Source organism: Geotrypetes seraphini, chromosome 2, assembly GCF_902459505.1.
Source record: "Geotrypetes seraphini chromosome 2, aGeoSer1.1, whole genome shotgun sequence".
NCBI lineage: Eukaryota > Metazoa > Chordata > Amphibia > Gymnophiona > Dermophiidae > Geotrypetes > Geotrypetes seraphini.
Window position 1 is genome coordinate 314,143,526 of NC_047085.1, and position 21,254 is coordinate 314,164,779.

Below are 21,254 nucleotides of genomic sequence, written 5' to 3' on the forward strand. Positions count from 1 at the left end.
CTGCTGCTGCTTCTGCAAAGGAAAGTGTGTGTGTGGGGGGGGAGAGAGACATAAAGAAATACAGACAGACAAAGGAGGCCAGGGAGAGAGACAGACAGAAATAAAGACAGACAGGGGACTAGAGAGACAGACAGAAAGAAAGACAGACAGACAGACAAAGGGTGCCAGGGAGAGAGAGAGAAAAATAGCAGGAGGGAGAGAGACAGAAAGAAAGGAAGAAAGAGAAAGGAGCAGGGAGAGGGACATAAAGAAAGAAAGACAGACAGGCATATATTCTAGCACCCGTTAATGTAATGGGCTTAAACACTAGTTATAGAATATTAGCGTAAACACAAATTGGCCTGCCTATGTTTAGGTGTGCTCTACCACAAAAAAGAAAGCACACCACCACATGTGAAAATACAAAGCAAAAAAATGTGGGGAAGGGACACCATACATCAGCCGCAGAAACAATCAATTGATGGCAAACATATAAATAATAAAAGCATATACAGTTAAATGATTAAAACATAGCCGGTCTAGCACAGAAAGGATTCAAGGACTCTCTCTGAAGCTTGCCTTATGATTTAGATATGTTTTAGTCATTTATATGTATATGCTTTTATTATTTATATGTTTGCAATCAATTGATCGTTTCTGCAGCTGATGTGTGGTGTCCCTTCCCTACTTTTTTTGCTTTGTAAGTTTAGGTGTGACCATTTAACACCAGGTCAATAGCAGATGTAAACAGATACATGCATAACTGACAGTATTCTATAACTTTCAACCAGAGAGGTGCTCAGAACCTTGAACAAAGATGGTGAAAATACTAACTGGGGGTAAACCCCTATAAGTGCTTCAGTGCTCTATCATTGCATCTTCTCCATTGGAAGAAAGAATTCCGTGAAAAACTTGTAGAAAAAGCTTAAATAGTGCCAGGAAGTGATGTAATTATGGGTGACGAAGAAGGAAGAAGTTTCTCTCTGTTCCAGCTTTTGAAGGCTCTCTGAGGAAGCCAATGGCGAAGAGCCTGCTGGAGTGAGCCTGCTTCCTAACCACCCGTGCAAGATAAGTTCCAGTTTATTCATTGAAATACGTTAAGTTATTTTTGCTTATACTTTTTAGGATTGGCAAATAATGTGGAGCACTAAATGTTGCATATAATGTGCATTAAAACAAGGGAGAAAAGACTTCAAAAAACCCCTGGAATACAATCAAAAAGATCGTAACCAATTGGGGTTGGTTTTCATCACAGGTCAAAAACCCTTGTGCAAATGAATTTAAATATATTTTATAATTTTTATATGAATAAATTTTTTATATAAATAATTATTGTGTGATTGATTTTCAAAATCTCTCAATTAATGACAAATGAGCATCAAAAAAACCAGCTATATAATGTCAATACTGTCCAAAAACATGACTTAATAATATCAGGCACTTATCTTAGTGACCCGACGGAGGCCCCATCCGTTTCGCTCCAATGGGCTTCTTCAGGGGTATTGATAAGGCTTGTAATAGCGCTGGACAAAATCTAATTGTGCTCAAAGATTCTAAAAGAGAGACAACAAAAACATTATATCAATATTTGAATGGCAAATCTGGACTTACATGTTTTAAATGACAAAATCAAGCAATAACTGTCAAATTCCAAAATGGATAGTATTTTATCTTAATGTAAACAAATGAATCAAATGATACAATAGTTAGCATTGTACCACCGTTGAATGTTATATTGCATTTTGAACATAAGGTAGTGAAAATAACCAAACTGTGAACTTGAAAAAACCAATGATAATTAGACTGCTCTATTATATACCGTATTTTCGCGGATATAACGCGCGCGTTATACGTGATTTTACGTACCGCGCATACCCCTCGCGCGTTATATGCCTGAGCGCGGTATACAAAAGTTTTTAAACATAGTTCCCACCCTGCCCGACGCCCGATTCACCCCCCCAGCAGGACCGCTCGCACCCCCACCCCGAACGACCGCTCGCACGCGCTCCCACCCGCACCCGCATCCACGATCGGAGCAAGAGGGAGCCCAAGCCCTCTTGCCCGGCCGACTCCCCGACGTCCGATACATCCCCCTTGCACCCTCACCCCGAAGGACCGCCGACTCCCCAACAATATCGGGCCAGGAGGGAGCCCAAACCCTCCTGGCCACGGCGACCCCCTAACCCCACCCCGCACTACATTACGGGCAGGAGGGATCCCAGGCCCTCCTGCCCTCGACGCAAACCCCCCTCCCTCCAACGACCGCCCCCCCCAAGAACCTCCGACCGCCCCCCCAGCCGACCCGCGACCCCCCTGGCCGACCCCCACGACCCCCCCACCCCCCTTCCTTACCTTTGGAAGTTGGCCGGACAGACGGGAGCCAAACCCGCCTGTCCGGCAGGCAGCCAATGAAGGAATGAGGCCGGATTGGCCCATCCGTCCTAAAGCTCCGCCTACTGGTGGGGCCTAAGGCGCGTGGGCCAATCAGATTAGGCCCTGGAGCCTTAGGTCCCACCTGGGGGCGCGGCCTGAGGCACATGGGCCAAACCCGACCATGTGTCTCAGGCCGCGCCCCCAGGTGGGACCTAAGGCTCCAGGGCCTATTCTGATTGGCCCACGCGCCTTAGGCCCCACCAGTAGGCGGAGCTTTAGGACGGATGGGCCAATCCGGCCTCATTCCTTCGTTGGCTGCCTGCCGGACAGGCGGGTTTGGCTCCCGTCTGTCCGGCCAACTTCCAAAGGTACGGGGAAGGGGGGTGGGGGGGTCGTGGGGGTCGGCCAGTGGGGTCGCGGGTCGGCTGGGGGGGGGGGGGGTTTGCGTCGAGGGCAGGAGGGCCTGGGATCCCTCCTGCCCGTAATGTAGTGCGGGATGGGGTTAGGGGGTCGCCGTGGCCAGGAGGGTTTGGGCTCCCTCCTGGCCCGATATTGTTGGGGAGTCGGCGGTCCTTCGGGGTGAGGGTGCGAGTGGTCCTGCCGGGGGGGGGGGATGTATCGGACGTCGGGGGGGGCATCAGGCTTTCAGGATGGGGACAGACCTTCAAGGGGGGACAGGACTTCAAGGGAGGACAGTGCACGGAAAGTCAGGGCGGGCGAAAGGAGAGTCGGGCAGCATGTGCGTTATATGCCTGAGCGCGGTATAGAAAAGTTTTTGTACATATCATCGTGATTTCTGCGCGCTATACCCCTGTGCGCGTTTTACAATGGTGCGCGTTATATCCGCGAAAATACGGTATATGTGTTTTAAAAGACATCATGATTAGAATGCAGCAGAAAAAAACATTTTTTGAAATCATTTATAGAAATCTTTGCTGGCTTGCTAAATATATCCTAAGCAGACTAGAAAACTGGAAACGTCAACAGTTTTAACTGGAGCATATTAGATAGAGCCAGAACACAGCAATATACTATGGCAAATATTATAACGTGCACTTGCCTGCAATTTAGCTACGTGGTCCTTCTTTCAGAAACTAGTAAAGAAAATGGCGCCGGGATTTAAACAGGACGCTGAAAAAATTTTAACCAATCAGAGTTCTGATGACGTCATGATAAATGACGTGTGTCTCATAATATAATCGGCAAGAAACAAAGGCAATAAAAACTTTCTCTAGTGAGATTCTCTACTAACTGAAGATATAATAAAATATGCCTAACAAAGTCCGATGCACTTGTCTACGATTTAACTGCATAATCCTACTTTCTAAGGACCAATAGAGAAATATAGTAACGCCAGGATATCAAACAGGACCCTAATGAAAAAATTGACCAATCAGGGTCCGTCTGACGTCATGATAAATGACGTGTATTCGATCATATGACCAGCAAAAAGAAATAACGATAAAAAATGCTCTAATAAAGTACTCTGCTGCTTAGAAAACATGATGAATTATGTCTGTGTCAAATATTATAAAGATGGACGACGATATAGTATTAATCTCTAATAAAGTACTGAGTTGTCATCACTAATGAAAACGAAATCATGACCTGTTATAGTGTAAACTGGGGAAAAAATGAATACAAAAATAAAATAATCGTTACTACTCTCGTGATAAAGTTGTATATTTAGAAAAAAGCATGCCATTCAATCATGTTGTTTAGTCCATGCGGTTCTAGCGTAGGAGATCCAGCGTTGTTCTCGTTTCAACAGTAATTTGTTACGATCCCCGCCCCTGATGGATCTAGGTACATGATCTATAACCCAACATTTTAGATCTTGAAATTTATGTTGTAATGCAGAACAGTGAGCAACCAAAGGTGTTTCAATTTTGTTGCGTTTAAGATTGGACCGATGTTCGTTCAATCTAATTTTCAAACTTCTGATCATTTTGCCGACATAGAGTTTGTTACATGGACATAATAGAAGATAAACAATATGAGTGCTATTGCAATTGCTAAAAAAATTAATTTGATAACGTTTATTGTCAAAAGAATTAACAAAATGATCTGATTGTATCATAATGTCACAATTCTTACAATGACCACATTTATAATGGCCTTGTAATATTGGTTTGGTAGATGACAGAGACTTCAATTCAGATGGACCTAGTAATTCTTTAAGGTTCTTGCCACGAGAATAAGAGCTACGGAGAGTGGTGTCTTTGAAAATGTTTAATGTTTGCATTATTCTCCAATGTCTCTTGATAGTACGGATGATTCTAGGGCTAGCATTGGTATATTGGGAAACAAAAGTGCAGACATTGCTGTCATAATGGTTAGTAGATGACGGATTCAACAACAATGTTCGATTATTATATTTTGCCCTTTTGTATGCCAAATGTAAATTTCTTCTCTTGTATCCTCTTTTTCTGAATTTGTCCTTTAGAAATGACGATTGAGATTTAAAGTCTTGATCAGTACTACAGACAGGGCCGCCATCAGGGCAGTACCACCAGTCCTGCATTCAGGGGCCCGGAGCTGACAGGGGGCCCGGGCTCCCCCAGGGTTCTAGGCCACAGTCTAGGGAGAGGGGCGGTCCGACCCACGTGGACAGGAGAGAGCTGGACGGGGGACCCGCAGAGTTCAATACATCTGGAGCCGCGAGGCTCGTCTTCTGTTCCTGCCTGCCCTGCCGCTCACATATAGCCGATCGCAAGTGTTCCCCGATGTCAGCGCTGACGTCGGAGGGAGGGCTTAAGCAAAGCCTGCCCTCCGACGTCAGCGCTGACGTCGGAGAATACTTCCGGTCGGCTATTTGTGCGCGGCAGGGCAGGCAGGAAACAGAAGACAAGCCTCGCGGCTTGAGCTTCGTTTTGCTGAGAAAGTTGCAAAGATGGGCTGGGAGGCAAACGCGGAACACAAAAGGGGGAGGGAGTGTGTTTTGGACACAAGGCATGAACTTGGGAGAGAGGAAGGGAGGGAAAGAGATGCTGAGGTGGGGGAGGGATTGGGTTTTTGGACACAGAAGGCATGGACTTGGGAGAGAGGAAGGGAGGGAAAGAGATGCTGAGGTGGGGGAGGGAATGGGTTTTTGGACACAGAAGGCATGGACTTGGGAGAGAGGAAGGGAGGGAAAGAGATGCTGAGGTGGGGGAGGGAATGGGTTTTTGGACACAGAAGGCATGGACTTGGGAGAGAGGAAGGGAGGGAAAGAGATGCTGAGGTGGGGATTGAATGGGTTTTTGGACACAGAAGGCATGGACTTGGGAGAGAGGAAGGGAGGGAAAGAGATGTTGAGGTGGGGGAGGGAATGAGTTTTTGGACACAGAAGGCATGGACTTGGGAGAGAGGAAGGGAGGGAAAGAGATGGTTGTGTACACGGGGAATAGAAGAAAGGAGAATTTTTGGTCATAGGGAGGGAGTGAGGTACAGATAGTGGCATACAAGGGTGGGGGGGGCGGTCCGCCCCGCCCCGGGTTTACGTCCCAAGGGGTTGCACAGCTGGCCACCCTCCAGTGTTCTCCCTAGGCCGGCAAACTGCGGCTCTTTAGCCACTTGAGTGCCACCGCCGCCATCGGGAACAGGCCGGCGCCAAGTTCTCCCTGCTTTTTCCTGTGGGGCCGGCCAACTCTCGCCACTCTCGTCAATTCTGACGTCGGAGAGGACGTTCTGGGCCAGCCAATCACTGCCTGGCTGGCCTAGAACGACCTCTCCGACGTTAGAATTGACGTCGGGTGGCGAGAGTTGGTCAGCCCCGCGGGGAAGAGAAGCAGGGCGAACTCGGCGCTGGCCTGTTCCCGATGGCGGCGGTGGCAGCCTATTCCCCAGTGGCGGTGGCAGCATTTTCCCAATGGTGGTGGCATAGGGGAGGGCAGGGAGAAAGAAAGAAAGGGGGGACAGGAAGCCAGAAAGAAAGAAAGGGGGCAGGGTGAAACAAAGAAAAATGGGGCACGGAAAGAGAGAGAGAGAAAGACAGACATACAGAACGAAAGAGTGTGTGGAGAGAGAAAGAAGGGGGCAGGATGAGAGAGAGAAAAACAGACATACAGAAAGAAAGGGGGTATGGAGAGAGAGAAAAAGAAAGAAGGGGCAGGGTGAAACAAAGAAAAAGTTTGGGGAGGGAATGAGGTCTGGAGGAGAGGAAGCATACAGGAGGCTGAAAGAAGGGAGGAAATATAAGAAATATTGGATGCACAGTCAGAAGAATAAAGTGCAACCAGAGACTGATGAAATTACCAAAGGTAGGAAAAATGGTTTTATTTTCAATTTAGTGATCAAAATGTGTCTGCTTTGAGAATTTATATATGCTGTCTATATTTTGCACTATGGCCCCCTTTTACTAAACTGCAATAGCATTTTTTAGCGCAGGGAGCCTATGAGCATTGAGAGCAGCGTCGGGCATTCAGCGCAGCTCCCTGCGCTAAAAACCGCTATCGCGTTTTAGTAAAAAGGGAGGGGGAATATTTGTCTATTTTTGTATAGTTGTTACTGAGGTGACATTGCATAAAGTCATCTGCCTTGACCTCTTTGAAAACCCGCGGAATATAAATGATAATTAACATTTTCTCTGCGTACAGCGTGCTTTGTGTTTTTAAAATTTTATTGTTGGTAGATCATTTTGACTTGGCCACAAAGGTAAGGGGGAGGGAGGGAGGGGAACTGCTGAAAGACATCTAGTAATCCTTGAAGGCTTGACTGTGCAGGGAATTATTTTTGTAAAATCATGTTTTGTTATGTGACTGGCATTATTTAGACTTTAATTTCTATGAATGAATAGAATGAAAATGATATAAATTACTTGCTTGTTTTTATGTGCGTGTGCTGAAGGAAAGTTTAGAGAGAGTGGGCTGAGGACGCTGAAGGGAAATGGGGAAGAGAGAATGGGGAGAAGTCTACCTTGACGTGGTTGCAGGCTTACAATTCTTTTGGTCAAAGAGTGCGGCGACAGAGAAAAGTATGTGTGTATTCGGATTCGGCCCATGGAAGCCGGGGGGGGGGGGGGAAGGGGTGCGTAGGGGGCCCAATAGGATTTCTCAGTAAGGGGCCCAGAAATTTCTGATGGCGGCCCTGACTACAGATCCGCTTATAACGCAAAAATTGGTAAACTGGTTTTGCATCCCAGCGGGATTTACAACTAAAGTTCACCATAAAAGTACTGATCGGAATTCTCTTTTACACTTCACCAGTTGTCACCCGCTGGGATGCAAAACCAGTTTACCCTATTCCCAATTTTTGCGTTATAAGCGGATCTGTAGTACTGATCAAGACTTTAAATCTCAATCGTCATTTCTAAAGGACAAATTCAGAAAAAGAGGATACAAGAGAAGAAATTTACATTTGGCATACAAAAGGGCAAAATATAATAATCGAACATTGTTGTTGAATCCGTCATCTACTAACCATTATGACAGCAATGTCTGCACTTTTGTTTCCCAATATACCAATGCTAGCCCTAGAATCATCCGTACTATCAAGAGACATTGGAGAATAATGCAAACATTAAACATTTTCAAAGACACCACTCTCCGTAGCTCTTATTCTCGTGGCAAGAACCTTAAAGAATTACTAGGTCCATCTGAATTGAAGTCTCTGTCATCTACCAAACCAATATTACAAGGCCATTATAAATGTGGTCATTGTAAGAATTGTGACATTATGATACAATCAGATCATTTTGTTAATTCTTTTGACAATAAACGTTATCAAATTAATTTTTTTAGCAATTGCAATAGCACTCATATTGTTTATCTTCTATTATGTCCATGTAACAAACTCTATGTCGGCAAAATGATCAGAAGTTTGAAAATTAGATTGAACGAACATCGGTCCAATCTTAAACGCAACAAAATTGAAACACCTTTGGTTGCTCACTGTTCTGCATTACAACATAAATTTCAAGATCTAAAATGTTGGGTTATAGATCATGTACCTAGATCCATCAGGGGCGGGGATCGTAACAAATTACTGTTGAAACGAGAACAACGCTGGATCTCCTACGCTAGAACCGCATGGACTAAACAACATGATTGAATGGCATGCTTTTTTCTAAATATACAACTTTATCACGAGAGTAGTAACGATTATTTTATTTTTGTATTCATTTTTTCCCCAGTTTACACTATAACAGGTCATGATTTCGTTTTCATTAGTGATGACAACTCAGTACTTTATTAGAGATTAATACTATATCGTCATCCATCTTTATAATATTTGATACAGACATAATTCATCATGTTTTCTAAGCAGCAGAGTACTTTATTAGAGCATTTTTTATCGTTATTTCTTTTTGCTGGTCATATGATCGAATACACGTCATTTATCATGACGTCAGACGGACCCTGATTGGTCAATTTTTTCATTAGGGTCCTGTTTGATATCCTGGCATTACTATATTTCTCTATTGGTCCTTAGAAAGTAGGATTATGCAGTTAAATCGTAGACAAGTGCATCGGACTTTGTTAGGCATATTTTATTATATCTTCAGTTAGTAGAGAATCTCACTAGAGAAAGTTTTTATTGCCTTTGTTTCTTGCCGATTATATTATGAGACACACGTCATTTATCATGACGTCATCAGAACTCTGATTGGTTAAAATTTTTTCAGCGTCCTGTTTAAATCCCGGCGCCATTTTCTTTACTAGTTTCTGAAAGAAGGACCACATAGCTAAATTGCAGGCAAGTGCACGTTATAATATTTGCCACAGTATATTGCTGTGTTCTGGCTCTATCTAATATGCTCCAGTTAAAACTGTTGACGTTTCCAGTTTTCTAGTCTGCTTAGGATATATTTAGCAAGCCAGCAAAGATTTCTATAAATGATTTCAAAAAATGTTTTTTTCTGCTGCATTCTAATCATGATGTCTTTTAAAACACATATATATAATAGAGCAGTCTAATTATCATTGGTTTTTTCAAGTTCACAGTTTGGTTATTTTCACTACCTTATGTTCAAAATGCAATATAACATTCAACGGTGGTACAATGCTAACTATTGTATCATTTGATTCATTTGTTTACATTAAGATAAAATACTATCCATTTTGGAATTTGACAGTTATTGCTTGATTTTGTCATTTAAAACATGTAAGTCCAGATTTGCCATTCAAATATTGATATAATGTTTTTGTTGTCTCTCTTTTAGAATCTTTGAGCACAATTAGATTTTGTCCAGCGCTATTACAAGCCTTATCAATACCCCCGAAGAAGCCCGTTGGAGCGAAACGGATGGGGCCTCCGTCGGGTCACTAAGATAAGTGCCTGATATTATTAAATCATGTTTTTGGACAGTATTGACATTATATAGCTGGTTTTTTTGATGCTCATTTGTCATTAATTGAGAGATTTTGAAAATCAATCACACAATAATTATTTATATAAAAAATTTATTCATATAAAAATTATAAAATATATTTAAATTCATTTGCACAAGGGTTTTTGACCTGTGATGAAAACCAACCCCAATTGGTTACGATCTTTTTGATTGTATTCCAGGGGTTTTTTGAGGTCTTTTCTCCCTTGTTTTAATGCACATTAGATGCAACATTTAGTGCTCCACCTTATTTGCCAATCCTAGGATTTATTTTTCTGGACACTTAATCACGTTTCCACTTTTTCCTTCTGCTTATACTTTTTGACACTATTTAAGCTTTTTCTACAAGTTTTTCACGGAATTCTTTCTTCCAATGGAGAAGATGCAATGATAGAGCATTGAAGCACTTATAGGGGTTTACCCCCAGTTAGTGTTTTCACCACCTTTGTTTAAGGTTCTGAGCACCTCTCTGGTTGAAAGTCTCCTTTTCATATTTATAAGAAGTTCTCCTTTATTTTGCTTATTTGTTTGGTTCTTTCCTTTGGGAGACGACTTTTTATATAATCTGACCCAGTATTTTTGAGTATTCTATAACTGACATGCCTAAGTAGAATACATGCCCAAGCGCCTTCCATGTGAATGCCCCCTTGAAATTAGGTGCTAATTTACTTACGCACTTCACTATAGAATGATACTTACCCCCCATGAAGCCTTAAGCTATGCAAGCAAATCAGTGTGCACAGCCAATTTGCATGCACAACTTAATTAATTGGCCTAATTGATGCTGATAATTGGCAATTAATACCTTGTAATTGGTGCTAATTGACACAAATTAAATACGCGCACAACTCAAAGCGTGATTCTATAAAAAGTAGGTGCCTGTTGAACTGCACGAATTTGAAAAGGGGGCGTGACAAGAGGCAGATCGTGGGAATTCCTAAAAGTTATGCACATTGTTAGAAAATATGCCCAATCCATGTACAACTTAGGTGCAGGCGTTTAGGCCTGGTTTTAGCTGGCCTAAATGGGTACACATAAGATATTTAGTGCACACAAGTGCTAAGTGTAATTCTATAATAGGTGCGCGCACCTGGTAGAATCGTGCTAAGCGTCATTCTAGTTGGCGTCAAATTTTTGGATGCTATATATAGAATCAGGCCCTTAATGTGCTAATTTTCCTAGACTTACACGGCCAGTTATTGAATTGCCATCTTAAGCTTAGGGGTACCAGACGTCTGGATTTCCCCGGATGGCTTTTCAAAACCCAGCACTTTGTCTGGGTTTTGAAAAGCCTCCTCAAATCGTGTCGGACAGACTTTCCTCCCTGCTCGACAAGAGCAGGCAGCGGGAGTGGGGCTAGGGTGGAACTGGGGGCAGGATGGGTGGAACTGGGCGGGCCTGGGGGCAAGTTTAGGGGGCCTGGATTTTCTGATTGGAAAATCTGGTAACCTTATTTAAGCTCAAGATCACATTTATCACATCTATCACATCTATCCTTTTGCTAGACTAATTCCAAAATGTTCTCTTTCTCCATTCCCAGAGTTACTACTGGCCATAAAGTTGTGTGACAACTGGAAAGAATTTACGGTTCATAGTCAGTCATGCGCGAGCCACCAGCGCGCCGACAATGGAGGGCAGACAATTCAGTGAAAGACACCAGCGCACCGCGGGAAAATTTAGTTTTAAAGAGCTCCGAAGCGGGGTGTGAGTGGGGAACCCCCTACTTTACTGCATAATGTTCGCGCTGCTGTTGGGGGGGGGGGTGTTTGGGGGATTGGAACCCTCCATTATAGAGAAAACGGAACTTTTTCTGATTTTTTTCAGGAAAAGTTCCGTTTTCTCTATAATGTGGGGGGGGCTGCACCCCCCACACCCTCCCAACGGCAGCGAAAACAGTATGCAGTAAAGTGTGGGGGGTTCCTCCCCACCCCCACCGTCGGAACTCTTTAAAACTAAGTTTTCCCACGGCAAACTTGTGTCTTGCGCCGAATTGTCAGCGCTCGATTGTCGGCGCGCTGGTGTCTAGTGCGCGATTGTCCCGTCACCAAATTTACACTGATGCAGCTAACCAAGGAGGGATGGTTGTTAATCTTTGAAGAATCACTCTCTAACATTTAGGCGCCTGCACTTATGTCGGCTGTAGAGCTGATGTATGTGTGAGTACCTTAATATGGCAACTTACAATATTCTATATGTGGGAGCCCCACCTATGTCCTGCCTAATGTTCCACCTCTGTGTATTCCCTGCTTACAAATACACATGATGTAAGGTAAGCAGGTATTAGCAGAAGAGTGCTTGGGAAGCATGCTAGCATATTTGAATGTTCTACTGCATGCTTTTTGGGTGTTTCATTGGTATTGTGCTGGCATTGTTTTATATCTGTTATTTGAATATTCTTCCATCCTATTATCGTATCATTCATATTCTACTCACATTTGCCATGTTTCTGTTATATAATTGTTCTGCAGTGGAGTCAAATAATAACATAAGAGATGCTGCTGTTGGGTCAGACCAGTGGTCCATCGTGCCCAGCAGTCCGCTCACACGGTGGCCCTTTTGATTGAAGACCAGTGCCCTAACTGAGACTAGCCCTACCAGCGTACGTCCTTGTTCAGTAGGAACTTGTCTAACTTTGTCTTGAATCCCTGGAGGGTGTTTTCCCCTATAACAGACTCTGGAAAAGCGTTCCAGTTTTCCACCACTCTCGGGTGAATAATTACTTCCTTACATTTGTACGGAATCAATCCCCTTTTAACTTTAGAGAGTGCCCTCTCATTCTCTCTACCTTGGACAGGGTGAACAACCTGTCCTTATCTATTAAGTCTATCCCCTTCAGTATCTTGAATGTTTCGATCATGTCCTCTCTATACCTGTCTTAATATTAAACAACACCATGTGGTAACCGCTGGATGCCAAATGATCACCCGCTATAACACCAGAAACACTTTCCCCATTTGTAAGCACTAAGTCCAGTATGGCCCCATCCACCCATTGCCCCAGGTACGTTAGATAGATTGTGAGACCGCCAGGACAGACAGGGAAAAATGCTTGAGTACCTGAATAAATTCATGTAAACTGTTCTGAGCTCCCCTGGGCGAATGGTATAGAAAACTGAATAAATAAATAGTGTGAAAAGCTTCAGCCTCTGATAACCAGAGCTGGTATTGTGACATCATAATGCCTCATTCCACCAATGCCTAAGAGCCAACCTCATCAATGATGTCACAATGGCTTGATTGTCCTAGACTTGGCTCACTTTTACTACATTTTGATTTCTAGAGTGGTGCAGTGGTTAAATCTACAGCCTCAGCACCCTGAGGTTGTGGGTTCAAGCTCACGCTGCTCTTTGTGACCCTGGGCAAGTTACTTAATCCCCCCCCATTGCCCCAGGTACGTTAGATAGATTGTGAGACCGCCAGGACAGACAGGGAAAAATACTTGAGTACCTGAATAAATTCATGTAAACCGTTCTGAGCTCCCCTGGGAGAATGATATAGAAAATTGAATAAATACATTAATAAATAAGTGTGTATACTTCTGGAACTGTTTTATGTCTGTCCTTTTACATTGATTGTATTGTATTTATGCTTACATTTGACCATTTTACTATTATTATGCTGTTAACAAAATTATACGTTTTATGTTAAACTGATGTACACTGCCTTGAGTGAATCTCTTCATAAAGGCAGGTTAATAAATCCTAATAAATAAATTATGTTTTACCGTTTATAAAAGTATGTTTCTATTTAATAGCTGTACCATAAATTTACAGAAATCATGTAAACAATCAGGATCAGATTTAAGGTGAACACGATTACTCCAATAATTCATGAGCTCAGCAGCCCAGGTAAATTGCAAACTGGTTGATTTGTGGAGTAATGAGCCCTGGAGTGTCAGCTACTTTCTGTTTATTACTGATGAAAGGTACACTCTTTTGTGTTGCTTACCTCAAAGGCATTTCTGATGTTGGCTTCCTCGCTGAAGGAAATTACCACAGGAATGATCTCAAGAGCATTGAACTCCAGCACTGCTGTGTTGATGGAAACAGTATCTTGTGATGGGCCACCGGAGAGAAACATGGCCACTTTTCTCGTCAGAATGCCCTGCCGCACTCGCTTGAAGACATGTCTCGCGACAAATCTCATAGCGTTGCCAATATTCCGCCTGCCAGAACGCTTGTAGGACAAATTCTGCACTGCCTCTATCAGCAGTTTTTTCTTCCTGAAGTCTGAGAATCGGATGTAGTATTCTGTGCTGTCGCTGTATGTCACAATGGCCACACGAGCTCCATTGGGACAGTTGTTTTCACTGATCTCCAGCTTCTCCAAAAATGACACCACAATTCCTTTCATCCTATCAAAAGCTGCTGAAGTGACATCCTGGGATGTGTCAATAGCAAATACCAGCTCTGTTGGGTACACTGGGCAATTTGATGCAGCTTGAAGAAAATAATACAATTTGTGATCAATCTCACATACAGTGTTAAGGGGGGCCAGTACTAAGCAATATGGAGTAGCCCTCTCCCCCTTTCCCTCAGATGATATAACTTCACCTGCAGCTGATTCTTCCTACCTCAAAGCCACTCTCCCATGTACCTCTCCCCATCCCAAGGATTCCCCCCAAAGTACAGGCAAAGAACCTCCCATCCTTCCCATCCAAGAATCTTTTTAATCCCTAATGGGTACCTTTTTAATCCCTAATGGGTTTGGGTCAAGAACAATCCCCATTCATACCTGTGTGTTCTGGCATCAGGCTAAAAGTTGCACCCATGACCTCTAGTGGTAGTCTTGCAGTACTACTGCCAGGGGGTTAAGTTGTTAAGAACATAAGAAGTGCCACTGCTGGGCAGACCAGTGGTCCATTGTGCTCAGCAGTCCGCTCCCGTAGGTCAAAGACCAGTGCCCTAACTGAGACCAGCCCTACCTGCGTATGTTCCGGTTCAGCAGGAACTTGTCTAACTTTGTCTTGAATCCCTGGAGGGTGTTTTACCCTATAACAGCCTCCGGAAGAGCGTTCCAGTTTTCCACTACTCTCTGGGTGAAGAAGAACTTCCTTACATTTGTATGGAATTCATTCCCTTTTAACTTTAGAGAGTGCCCTCTCGTTCTCCCTACCTTGGAGAGGGTGAGCAACCTGTCTTTATCTAATAAGTCTATTCCCTTCAGTATCTTGAATGTTTCGATCATGTCCCGTCTCAGTCTCCATTTTTCAAGGGAGAAGAGGCCCAGTTTCTCTAATCACAAGGGATTAAAAAGATAGGTTTGGGAAAGGGTGCTTAAGAAAAGGTGGGGGGTGCTTTGCCTGTAATTGGTGAGGGGGTCTTCAGAGATGGGGAGGGTGCTTGGGAGATATTCAAGCCTCCAAGAGAAATATGTAGGGGGGAGGCTTCAGCTTTGGGAGAGAACAAAATACTTATGGGGATCTTTGGGGAGGGTATATCATTCTGGGGGAACAGGGAGGGGTCAGCTACCCATTGCTGAATACTGGCCTCTTTTTAAGAAGAAGCCTGGTAGCATCAATTCACAGATTTGTGGTCTGATGCTTCCAAAATGGAAAAATGTTTTTTTTTTCCAGGAATAGAGCTGTATTATTGAATTTACCTGTTTTGCATGCATTTGCATTATTTGCATCTTATCCTATATAATAAAACGCTAGCCGCGCTTGCGCACTCCTATCGGCGTGCTTCCATGGTCTGTGGCTGCAGGAGTGCGCATGCGCGAATCCTCAGCACCTACCTACACTCGCCGGAAGGACTGGACCCCAGCGCTGGACATCCTGCTCTCCTGTTGGCTCCTCTCACGAGCCGCACCAGCGTTGGAGAAGGCTTCTGACGCTGGCGGGGATCGAGAGGAGCCGCGGCGACACCTCAAGGGGCGGGAAAGGAAGCACCGAAAAATGACTCCAGCCGCTACTTTCTTCACGGTCCCGACTCCAAATGCTGATTCAAGCAGCATGTGCAGCACTCTACACACATTGCTTCGGGGCCTTCTACTGCCCTGATTTGCTCTGCCACGCCTCTGATGATGTCATCAGGGACGTGCCAGAGTAAATCAGGGCAGTAGAAGGCCCCGAAGCAGCGTGTGTAGAGTGCTGCACATGCTGCTGGAGTCGCAGGTTTGTCGGGAAAGGGGAGCAGGAGAGAAGACATGCACAGCCACTTGCAGCAGGGGCTTAGAGGGCAAGAGAGCTGCAATTGGACAGACTGAGGAAGGAAATATTCAGATAAAGAAGGGCTGAGACTGAAGAAGGAAAGAAAATTGGAGAGACTGAGGTAGGAAATGTTCAGATAAAGAAGGGCTGACTGAAGAAGGAAAGAAAATTGGAGAGACTGAGGAAAGAAATGTTCAGATAAAGAAGGGCTGAGACTGAAGAAGGAAAGAAAATTGGAGAGACTGAGGTAGGAAATGTTCAGATAAAGAAGGGCTGAGACTGAAGAAGGAAAGAAAATTGGAGAGACTGAGGAAAGAAATGTTCAGATAAAGAAGGGCTGAGATTGAAGAAGGAAAGAAAATTGGAGAGACTGAGGTAGGAAATGTTCAGATAAAGAAGGGCTGAGACTGAAGAAGGAAAGAAAATTGGAGAGACTGAGGTAGGAAATGTTCAGATAAAGAAGGGCTGAGACTGAAGAAGGAAAGAAAATTGGAGAGACAGAGGAAGGAAATGTTCAGATAAAGAAGGGCTGAGACTGAAGAAGGAAAGAAAATTGGAGAGACTGAGGTAGGAAATGTTCAGATAAAGAAGGGCTGAGACTGAAGAAGGAAAGAAAATTGGAGAGACTGAGGTAGGAAATGTTCAGATAAAGAAGGGCTGAGACTGAAGAAGGAAAGAAAATTGGAGAGACAGAGGAAAGAAATGTTCAGATAAAGAAGGGCTGAGACTGAAGAAGGAAAGAAAATTGGAGAGACTGAGGTAGGAAATGTTCAGATAAAGAAGGGCTGAGACTGAAGAAGGAAAGAAAATTGGAGAGACTGAGGTAGGAAATGTTCAGATAAAGAAGGGCTGAGACTGAAGAAGGAAAAAAATTGGAGAGACTGAGGAAAGAAATGTTCAGATAAAGAAGGGCTGAGACTTAAGAAGGAAAGAAAATTGGAGAGACTGAGGAAAGAAATGTTCAGATAAAGAAGGGCTGAGGCTGAAGAAGGAAAGAAAATTGGAGAGACTGAGGTAGGAAATGTTCAGATAAAGAAGGGCTGAGGTTGAAGAAGGAAAGAAAATTGGAGAGACTGAGGTAGGAAATGTTCAGATAAAGAAGGGCTGAGACTGAAGAAGGAAAGAAAATTGGAGAGACTGAGGAAAGAAATGTTCAGATAAAGAAGGGCTGAGACTGAAGAAGGAAAGAAAATTGGAGAGACTGAGGTAGGAAATGTTCAGATAAAGAAGGGCTGAGACTGAAGAAGGAAAGAAAATTGGAGAGACTGAGGTAGGAAATGTTCAGATAAAGAAGGGCTGAGACTGAAGAAGGAAAGAAAATTGGAGAGACTGAGGTAGGAAATGTTCAGATAAAGAAGGGCTGAGACTGAAGAAGGAAAGAAAATTGGAGAGACGGAGGAAAGAAATGTTCAGATAAAGAAGGGCTGAGACTGAAGAAGGAAAGAAAATTGGAGAGACTGAGGTAGGAAATGTTCAGATAAAGAAGGGCTGAGACTGAAGAAGGAAAGAAAATTGGAGAGACCGAGGAAAGAAATGTTCAGATAAAGAAGGGCTGAGACTGAAGAAGGAAAGAAAATTGGAGAGACTGAGGAAAGAAATGTTCAGATAAAGAAGGGCTGAGACTGAAGAAGGAAAGAAAATTGGAGAGACTGAGGTAGGAAATGTTCAGATAAAGAAGGGCTGAGACTGAAGAAGGAAAGAAAATTGGAGAGACAGAGGAAAGAAATGTTCAGATAAAGAAGGGCTGAGACTGAAGAAGGAAAGAAAATTGGAGAGACTGAGGAAAGAAATGTTCAGATAAAGAAGGGCTGAGACTGAAGAAGGAAAGAAAATTGGAGAGACTGAGGTAGGAAATGTTCAGATAAAGAAGGGCTGAGACTGAAGAAGGAAAGAAAATTGGAGAGACAGAGGAAAGAAATGTTCAGATAAAGAAGGGCTGAGACTGAAGAAGGAAAGAAAATTGGAGAGACTGAGGTAGGAAATGTTCAGATAAAGAAGGGCTGAGACTGAAGAAGGAAAGAAAATTGGAGAGACTGAGGTAGGAAATGTTCAGATAAAGAAGGGCTGAGACTGAAGAAGGAAAGAAAATTGGAGAGACTGAGGAAAGAAATGTTCAGATAAAGAAGGGCTGAGACTGAAGAAGGAAAGAAAATTGGAGAGACTGAGGTAGGAAATGTTCAGATAAAGAAGGGCTGAGACTGAAGAAGGAAAGAAAATTGGAGAGACTGAGGTAGGAAATGTTCAGATAAAGAAGGGCTGAGACTGAAGAAGGAAAAATATAGGAATAAATGAAAACACAAGATCAGGAGCATACAGAGAAAAAAATACAGCATAAAGGTTTGCAGGAATAAGGAACACATAGAGAAAGTAGAGCAGAGACCCTGCAAGAAGAGAAAAAGAGCAAAGAGACTGGGGATGAGAAAGAGAACAGGCATGCTTGCAGGAGAAAAAGCAAGGCAGTAATGTTACAGCAAAGTGAGGAAGAAAGCAGAGACAGCTCTACACAGGGAAATGGAGGGGGAGAGAGACAGAAAGAAAAAAAAAAAAAGATAGACATATATTCTAGCACCCGTTAATGTAACGGGCTTAAAGACTAGTTACTACATAATCTGTGATTGCATAAACTATCATACATTATAGTAATAGTATAACATGTGCCACTGTCATTTAACATGCATTATTGCCATAATGAATTTACAATTTTTCTTATGTAGGAATGTAAAATCAGAACTGTAAATCATTCTCCTAGATTTAGTTTGCAAAGTTAACGTGGGTGCCTAGAACAGAGAAGCAGTGCTAAGCATATAATCTTAACCAGTCGCTCTATCTCTACCTCATAGCTGTTCACATTGTAAGGGCATAAATTTAGCCTAGTGAAAACAGAAAGCTACATTTTTTTTTTTTGTTCCAGGTTCTACCCAGTTTTGAAAGGGGCCAATATAGGTTCCTATCTCTCAAAGTTAAACACACACACCTTGTAGAAATGGACTCCAATGGTCTTATTTTTTGATGAAAAAGAATAATTCTGTGAAGCTACTCACCTGATAAGCAAGCTGGAAGGAAAAAAAAGGACAGAAAACACTTTATTTTCTTTTCTGAGTACCGCAAAAATATCCTGTTATTTTGTCATTATTTCGGATGGGAAATCTGAGTCAGAATCAGTTTGATCTGAGTGCCTTGGGCTTTCTTTTTTGCTAAACTGACTGTAAAACACATCAGATAACAGGAAACAGTAATTCTATTAAAGACATCATTTTCCTGGGAATCCATGGCTAAACATCTGTGTCAAGAATGGGCCAAATTTATTTGGAAATTCCAAGGAAAACTGTAACCATACTTCAGTGCAAATTAGAAATGAGCAGACAAAAAAGCAGCAGTTGTCTATAATTTTGGGTCAGCTATATCTGATGAAGTATATTCTTGTTTTGTATGCATGATCAAAGAGAAGTGTGGATTTGTTATTCTGAAAGCACAGAAGAGGGGAATATTGCTGCTGCACTCATTCCTTCGGTTTTCTCCAGGACTGTAAAGTTTTATTTTTTCATGGAAACTTTTGATTTTTCTCTCTCATCTTTGAGAAATGTGCATTTCTGAGGGTAAAAGCTGGGTCCACTGCATCTAGGCGACCTCACTTTAAATTAGGCCTGCATAGCCCTATGGCTATGCAAATATTTATGCAAATGAGTATGTATGTTGCCTGTCATCCTCCTTGGGCCACTCCTAAACACACATATTTTTACTTAGGTCTTTTATTTCAGAAGGTTCTCAGAAATCTTGAGTAAAGGCATATTTTCTATTGCTAAAATTGACTCTTGCTCCCCAAATTCACACTTAGAGATTACCCCCATGGGAGAAACAGTGTTTTCAAACAATCTTTGCAAACCTATGGGAGATTGAGGAGCTGCTGCTGCAGCCAGTATGTAATAATTCCATCCCTGCACAATGTGGGAAAGATAGGCTGCAGAATCCAAACTGCTAGCGATATGACTATGCCAGCTCTATGAATCTGAGCAGTAACATAGGGAGGAGTTTCCTTTATTTCTATAACACTTATATATATATATATATATCCCTGCAGAGCAGAAGGGCAGCCTAGTGGTCAGTGCAGTGGACTTTAATCCAGAGCACCCAGGCTCATATTCCACTGCAACTCTTGTTATTTCAAATGGGGAACCCTCCAGAGACAGAAAACTGTACACCTATCTATATACCACCTCAATAGCCCTCAGGCTTAAAGGTGTCTTTAATTTTTAGGTACAGTATATTTAGTTACAGTGTATTTGTTTCTGGAGGGCTGACAATTTAAAGGTTTTACAAAAAACGAGAGACAGTTGAAATGGGATTTGAACTTGGATCCCCTGGTTTAAAGTCCACTGCACTATCCTTTAAGTTATCCTTCAGGCCTGCTTATGGCTGTGTTCAAAAATGCCCACAATACCTGATATTGTCAAGGAGCTGAGTTTCCCTTTCAATGATCATTTTTAAGGGTGAAAAAGGGAGACAGTAATTACTGGGGAATTAAAGAGGGGGGGGGGGGTGTTATGCTTTAATCCCTCCAGTGATCAGCTACTCAGTCAACGCACGTTTTTATATCCTGGACATGATTGAAACAGATCTAACTTAGGACACCCTTTGGACATTTCTCACCCTTCCATTATTACTGTTGGACATCCTAAATTTGGGCCCTCCCTACTCCCAACCCAAAACATGCCCACAATTTGCCCCCTTGCTATTTGGACGAAATGCAGTATAAGATGTTTGAATTCTGTCTTTCAAAAACTGTGATTTACACACTTTTGGCAGATGGACTTTTGGGGGCCATTTTGAGACATCTGTTTTGAAAATGAGCAACATAGAAATAAAAATAACTCGCACAATATTTCAATGATTGCAGTGCAAGAAGAGAGCAAAATTAAGACAGACTTACGGCAGTTTTCACGTGTAAACTTAATAAGCTCACAAGGCTGGAACAAATAGTGAAAAAAAAGGATAAATGTTAAAATGAAACCTGGATGAATCTGTAGGTCAAGAGCAGTTTCCCCATGTCAGCCTCCTGCCTTTTCTTCACAGTCTTTATTCCCTGTTTACTCTCTTCTACTTTCTTTTCAATAAGCTCCCTAACAGGCAGATACACAAAACTCTGGCACTGTAGAAATACTGGTCTGATTTTAGAGACCAACGCTCAACAATAACGACATGCAAATTATATGCACACTGCTGGTTTTGAGCATTGATTGCTAAAGGGGTCAGAATTTCCTGAGGAATGCCCACAAGAGCTGTGTGGTAAGCCATGGCCAGGGAGCCCAACACCCCCCCAAATAAGAATAAAGAAGACCCTTGGTGGTTCAGTGGATCCTCCGATCCCCATCCCAACACATTATTCCTGGTGGTCTGGTGGTCCAGTGGCTGGGCCAGGCCCCACACCCCAGCTCAACAATCCTCT

General features: G+C 42.9%; 1 protein-coding gene across 5 annotated transcripts in view; it reads right to left on the bottom strand.

Annotated features, from left to right (window-relative positions):
* COL6A6 (collagen type VI alpha 6 chain) overlaps positions 1–21,254 on the bottom strand; it is a 274,284-nt gene that overhangs the window by 23,039 nt on the left and 229,991 nt on the right. For all 5 annotated transcript variants that reach the window (XM_033930035.1, XM_033930033.1, XM_033930034.1 and 2 more), the window contains 3 exons: positions 20,739–20,775; positions 18,853–18,864; positions 13,609–14,099 (listed from right to left, as the gene is read on the bottom strand). In XM_033930035.1, the coding sequence (XP_033785926.1) occupies positions 13,609–14,099; positions 18,853–18,864; positions 20,739–20,775 (540 nt within the window). The remainder of the gene's footprint in view (positions 1–13,608; positions 14,100–18,852; positions 18,865–20,738; positions 20,776–21,254) is intronic.